Raw genomic sequence first — 6464 nt, forward strand, 5'->3', positions numbered from 1 at the left:
GTTTCCTCAGAGTGCCCAGGAGTACCGACAGCGAAGCCTGCTGGAGAAAGAATTGCTTTTCTTCGCTTATGATGTTTTTGGAATTCCCTTTGTTGATCCAGTGAGTTGGGGTACAGGAGCTGCGGGAGGAGTGGGAGTGTGAGGGGGCAAAGGATGGGGGTGAGTGGTGTGCTCTGTGACTCTGGGAAGAAAACTGTTAGGGGGCTGAACCTGACATCAGATCTGTGCAACTCATGGATAAGAGACAGAGAATGACAGAGGAATTCTGGGCAGCTAGCTAGAGGTGACTATGGTTCAGAGACCTCTCACTTTATCTGCTGAGACAAGGCAAGCGATAAAGGTAGATTCTTTTGTAGACCCTATTCTATGCATCGAGACCTGGAGGATTAAGTAGATCACCCTACTCTGTTAATATTTTCTTCACCTGCTTTTAGGATTCATGGACTCCAGAGGAGGTGATTCCCAAGAGACTACAAGAGAAACAGAAGTGAGGACCTTGAAGAAACTGCATGCTTGGATCGGTCTGATGAAGCACTTGAGGCTTCCTGAGCCCAGGCAGATGTGAACTCCTGGCAAGGGGTGGGAAGGTCCAGTCTGGGAAGTTGGAATGGGAGCCAAGGCCAGCCCCAGAATCCAGTCCTCAGAGTGTCTGTGTTCACAGGTCAGAACGGGAAACAGCTGTCCGCATCTCTCAGGAGATTGGAAACCTGATGAAAGAAATTGAGACCCTTGTGGAAGAGAAGACCAAGGAGTCCCTGGATGTGAGCAGACTGACCCGGGAAGGTGAGAGGACAGAGCTCAGGGCCATCTGCGCTGTCATGGAGGCAGCAAGGCAGGTCATCCACACACTGGCTGAGCAGCACTCCTGGCAGCACCAAGCTTACTGTGGGCCAGCCTCAGGATCTGAGCCAGTGTGGGTCAGGGCTTAACCCCGCCTCGGTGTCCTTCCTAACTCACCAACAGGGCTTCCAACTGGAAAAAGCGCTAAGAATTGGTTTCTGGTTAATAAAAAAGACTCCTTATTAACACTAATTTAGTTCACTTTGGTGAGTATTTATAGGACAAAACACATCCTGTCTCCCTACTTCCTAACTGTTTTCTCCCAACTTCCATCATTCTTCCTATTACTGAGCCTCAAAATCTTTAGGTTTCCTTTGTTCTTCTTCCCTTCCTTGTCTGTGCCTCCAGTTCTCCAAGGAGGCCTCCCGATTATGACTCAGCTGTTTCTCCTCTCTCTGTCCAACCTTTTTCTTTTCCCATTGCCTCAGGCCTGCTTCAGGCCCTAGCAGCTCCTGTCTGCCCTAGGTCTTTTCTCTTCCTGTCTGTCCTTGCCCCTTCCCACTCTTCCAGACATGGGGACTCTGATGGCATCCTCCCTGGTGGCCCCATTAACCATGTGTTCTGTTCTTCCCCCAGTTGCACCTTCTCTTCATCCACACTTGGCTGTTCCTGTTCCTGGAGCCTCTCTCTGCCCAGAAGTCTTTATTCATGCCTATCCCTCCTCTTAATTCACTTCCCATCATCCCTACCTGTGAAGCATCTCAGATACACCCTACACCCTGCAAAGCCTTCCTTAATCTTCTGGCCAGTTGGGATCCCCTCCCTCTTTCTGTTGAACTTCCAAGGCACTTTTGTTTGTACTTTCACAAGGTCTGCCTTGTGCTGGTTATTTGTATAATTGTTGGAGCAGATGCTGTCTTGAGGTGTTAATCCATCATCTTATCTAGCACAGTGCCTGGCACACACTGAGTCCTCAGTAAATAAATACAATTGGATTGAGTCTCTAGGATGTCTCCAGTAAAGAGAAACACCATAAGAAGTTGAAAAGAAAAAGGCTGGCCTTTGGTCTACAGTTGCTTAAATTATCAGTGATTAATTTAACCAGATTAGCATGTAAAAAGAATTTGTCCAGACTTCCTTTGTTTTTAGGGTGCTTTTACTCTGTTAACTGCCTGGGAGGTGGGTTGGATAGATTGTAAGGTCTTCATTTTAAATCGATGATGATGATGTGATGGTAGTTATATGGTAGCCAAACTTGAGCATTTACTATGTGCCAAATATTGGGCTAAACTTTTAACTTGCCTGTTCTTTACATCAAACAGGCATCACACTTATGATGTATTACAGATGAGAAAATTAAGGCTCAGGGAGGTTAAGTAACTTACCAACATCACACAGCTCATTAGTGGGAGGATCCAAGAGTCAAACCCGGTTCCTTCTGATTCTGGAGCTCATGTTTTAGGAATGTGTTTATGATGTTTCCTCAACAGTTTGTGACAGTTCAAGAGCCAGCAGCTATTTGGGAGTAGAGTTAGGACTAGAACTAGGACCTCCTTCCTGTCCTTCAGCTCCAAGTTCTGTCCTCTGGACCACCCTAACTTTGGAAGTGACTGAACCAGAGATTTCTCTGGTGAACAGGAAACAGTTGGAATTTCTATTCCTCACAGGGAAGCAGAATCTGAAGGAGAGTGTCTGGACAGAATGACTGTTGGATTTACCCAGGTCTTATTGCTTTGTAGGTGGCCCCCTGCTCTATGAAGGCATCCGTCTTACCATGAATTCCAAAGTCTTGAATGGTTCCCAGCGGGTGGTGATGGACGGTGTAGTCTCTGAAGATGAGTGCCGGGAGCTGCAGAGACTGACCAATGTAAGGGAGCCGGTGACCACACCTTCTCCCTGAGGGCCCAGCTCCCTGCACTCAGTGCTTCCTAGCCTGAGGGCCTCAGAAGACATGGTCAGCTGGCCTGGCTAACTCTACTGCTTTTTGGGCCTTGCAGGCAGCCGCAACTTCAGGAGATGGCTATCGGGGCCAAACCTCTCCTCATACCCCCAACGAAAAGTTCTATGGCGTCACTGTCTTCAAAGCCCTCAAGGTAGAGTCAGTACTTGGCATTCTAGAGTGTGGAGTGGGGGAGGGGGAGGCCCAGGCTTTGGGGAGGAGCTGGGGATGGTGGTAAGAAGGGTTAAAGAAGTGTGCCTATCCACGTTCCAGCTACTGTGGTGGGTGGATAAATTAAGCTGAGTGAGGTTAACTTTTGAATCCTGGCTATTAAACCAAGCATAATAAAATGAGGCAAGCAAGACAAGACTGCTATCCAAAGCCGTGAGAGCGCTTTCAGAAGAAGGCCTGGCTCCAGGGTCTGTCTTTCTGCACAGCATGCACAAATTATTCATAAAGAGGAGTATGAAGGAGAGGGGAAATGCGATAAAGTAAGGGTGCTGCATGTGGGAAGCAGAGAGGCTGCACCTGTGGCAGGGGACGAGGAGTGGGCTCTGGGTTCTCCACGGTCCCTGTTGGCCCACAGAGGGGCATTCAGGGAAGCTGACCATTGGTCTCCTTGGCAGCTGGGACAGGAAGGGAAAGTTCCTCTGCAAAGCGCCCACCTGTACTACAACGTGACGGAGAAGGTGCGGCGCGTCATGGAGTCCTACTTCCGTCTGGAAACCCCCCTCTACTTCTCCTACTCCCACCTGGTGTGCCGCACCGCAATCGAAGGTGGGCCTCCTTCAGCCTGGCAGCCTTCGCTGAGCACACGCTGTGCAGGCCCTGGCTGGATGCTGAGGACATGGAGGAGAACAGGATATGGTCCCTTTCATCCTAGTTTGGGAACCAACGTAAACAAATAAGTGGCAACCCAAGGTGATAACTGCAGCGGAGGAAGTTACAGTCAATCTACCCAGGGAGTCAGGAGGGCTTCATGGAGGAGGTGATGACAGTTGTGCAGGATAAATAGGAGTTGTGGAGTACACAGGATGATGGGAAGATGTGCAAGCCAGAGAAAACAGCATATGCAAAAGAGTACAGGCATTGAGCAACCCGGTATTTGGGAGAAGTAAGAAAGTTGCCATTCCAGAGAATAAGATTAAAGGAGGGAGCAATCGGATGAGGCTGGTGAGGTCCTCAGAAACCAAATTATGGAGAGCTGCATTCAAGAGTTTGTTTAGGCCAGTGATTTTCAATGATGGTATTGGGCATACAGGTGATTCTGTCCTGACCCCTGGGCTGATATGGCTTAGCCAGAGACCCCCTTATTCACTGGGCATTCCCGCAGCCCCAGATACACTTTGGGAAGCACCCTGCCTCTCATGCCAATAGGAGAGCTGTGATGTCTTCTAAGGTGCTTCATTGCTCACATGTATTACCTTGGCCCCAGAGGCACAGGCTGAGAGGAGGGACAGTAGCCACCCAGTCCACGTGGACAACTGCATCCTGAACGCTGAGGCCCTCGTGTGCATCAAGGAGCCCCCAGCCTACACCTTCCGGGATTACAGGTGCCAGCTCACACTTGAAGGCCCCCAGTGCCCTGCACTTTGCCCCTCCCCGCCCCCACACACACAGATTTGGGACCAGCTGTTTCCAAAGTCCAGTCCCTTATTCCCAGATCCTCTGGATGGGAAGTTGAATAATAAGGGCATGATTACAGTATAATGTAATGAGTAGGATAGTGAAGTACCTTGGAGAAGGGCATAGGGATTCTGTGGGGCGAGAGGGGAGGGCTGGGAATTTGGGAGTCATTTGTAGAGTTTCAGAGGTTCTAGAAGGCTTTCTTCCTGTGAAAGGCCCTCTCCAACTGCTGGTCGAAAGCACCTGGAGATGAAGGTGCTAGAGCTGTGGGTTGTCTGGGGAGCTGGGTGAGGAGAAGGTCTGTTTTGAGATGCTTTCTGTCTTTCTCAGCGCCATTCTTTACCTAAATGGAGACTTTGATGGAGGAAACTTTTATTTCACTGAACTAGATGCCAAGACCGTGACGGTGAGTGTGCCCCTTGTCCGCCTCTCTGGGAGACAGAAACCCTCAAAGTGCAGCAGGCAGGTCACAGCCAGTTGGTCTTCCTAGTGGCCATCCCTCCCCTTCCCAAAGGGGGGCTTTAAGATGTGTCCATTGCTCCTCTGACTGGTCACCTTTTCTCTTTAGCTCTGGTCTTTGGGAAGCCAGGCTGAGGAGCCATCCTTGATTGTGAAACCTAATGACCCCATGTCTCTTCTGAAGGCAGGTTACAATCTGTCCTGTGTCCCCCCTTTGTGCCCTTCAGGCAGAGGTGCAGCCCCAGTGTGGAAGGGCCGTGGGATTCTCCTCAGGCACAGAAAACCCGCACGGAGTGAAGGCTGTCACCAGAGGGCAACGCTGTGCCATTGCCCTGTGGTTCACTTTGGACGCTAGACACAGCGAGCGGGTGAGAGCAGCTGATACTGCTGTGACCTGGAAGGGCCCTTGTTCTGCTTCCGTCTCCCCCAGTCCCCTTACCAATGGCTCAGACACGAAAGGAGCACTGGGCTTGGGAGTCCAGGGAGACTTCTCACTCCAGCACTGTCACCGTGATCACTTTGCCTTGTCCTCCCTGGCCCTTCTTTCCTACTTATAATGGGGCTCCTGGTGGGCAGGCCAAGATGGGGAATGACCCTGGTTCTTGGTTCCTCATTGGGCACTACCTCAGCTGTCTTTGCCCAGAGAGGGGGACTTATTGGGAAGGAGATGAGCTCAGAGGCCACTGAGGAAGAGCCTTTTTGCTCTCCAGGAAGTAGTACCTGAGAGGTGGTGAGTACTTGGTCCAGATGCCTCTCTGAATAGCAGGAGTTTGTCGTTGCAGGACAGGGTGCAGGCGGACGACCTGGTGAAGATGCTCTTCAACCCAGAAGAGATGGACCTCCCCCAGGAGCAGCCCCAGGAAGCGCAGCAGGGCCCCCCCAAACCTGTGGAGGAGTCTGTCTCCAGCAGTGAGTCAGGGCACAAGGATGAGCTCTGACAGCATCCAGCCAACCATGAATGGATGATTAGACCCACTGTGAGGAACTCTGTCCTGTCCCCTGAACTGGCCAGCCACTGGGGGCCATGGAGCAGAGGGGCACTTATGTCTGCTGCCCAGCCAAGGGGACCCTGCTCACAGTCGTCTGCGCGGTGCTACTGCTTTTGGAGTGGACATGGCAGGATGGCCCTCCCACCTCTGGACCTGGCTGAGGGCTCAGGACGCAGGCCCAGAGCCACCCCTCAGAGGCTTGCTCAGGCAGCCACATGACAGCAATACAGTATTTAAGTGTCTGTGTAGACAACCAAAGAATAAATGATTCGTGTTTTTTTACTCAGTGGTTTGTTCAGAGAATAGAAACATGCTCACCTGCCCCAGAGGTCTCATTTTATAAAAATTGCTCAGAGCAGGATGCAGTGGCAGGTGTGCCAGGAGGCCGGGCTCAGTACTCTGCTTGGCCACTTCCTGTGCAGCCTCAGGCCAGATACTTAATATCAGGGACCTTGGGGTTGTCATCTGTATAATGGGGATCATAATCCTCATTCTGCCCACCATGTAGGCAGTTGTATGGCCCAGATACAATATCGGATATGACAGCATTTTGTAAACTGGAAAGCTCTGGATGAATGGTAGGGATTATTATTAATCCTTCTCTGGCAGAGAGCAGCTGGTCAGCTGTGCTCTGGCATATTGCCCCCATGTCAGCCACATGCTGCCTGCTC

General features: G+C 50.9%; 1 protein-coding gene across 1 annotated transcript in view; it reads left to right on the plus strand.

The window, feature by feature from the left end:
- Window positions 1-6075, plus strand: part of P3H1 (prolyl 3-hydroxylase 1) — a 16181-nt gene extending 10106 nt beyond the window's left edge. Inside the window, exons 6-15 of the mRNA XM_011377922.1 lie at window positions 11-100; window positions 435-487; window positions 662-783; window positions 2520-2647; window positions 2778-2873; window positions 3346-3496; window positions 4155-4272; window positions 4676-4751; window positions 5032-5172; window positions 5587-6075. Of these exons, the coding sequence (XP_011376224.1) occupies window positions 11-100; window positions 435-487; window positions 662-783; window positions 2520-2647; window positions 2778-2873; window positions 3346-3496; window positions 4155-4272; window positions 4676-4751; window positions 5032-5172; window positions 5587-5742 (1131 nt within the window). The 3' untranslated portion in view covers window positions 5743-6075. The remainder of the gene's footprint in view (window positions 1-10; window positions 101-434; window positions 488-661; window positions 784-2519; window positions 2648-2777; window positions 2874-3345; window positions 3497-4154; window positions 4273-4675; window positions 4752-5031; window positions 5173-5586) is intronic.
- The last annotated feature ends 389 nt before the right edge of the window (window positions 6076-6464 follow it).

The sequence above is a fragment of the Pteropus vampyrus genome, unplaced genomic scaffold, assembly GCF_000151845.1.
Source record: "Pteropus vampyrus isolate Shadow unplaced genomic scaffold, Pvam_2.0 Scaffold326, whole genome shotgun sequence".
Lineage (NCBI taxonomy): Eukaryota > Metazoa > Chordata > Mammalia > Chiroptera > Pteropodidae > Pteropus > Pteropus vampyrus.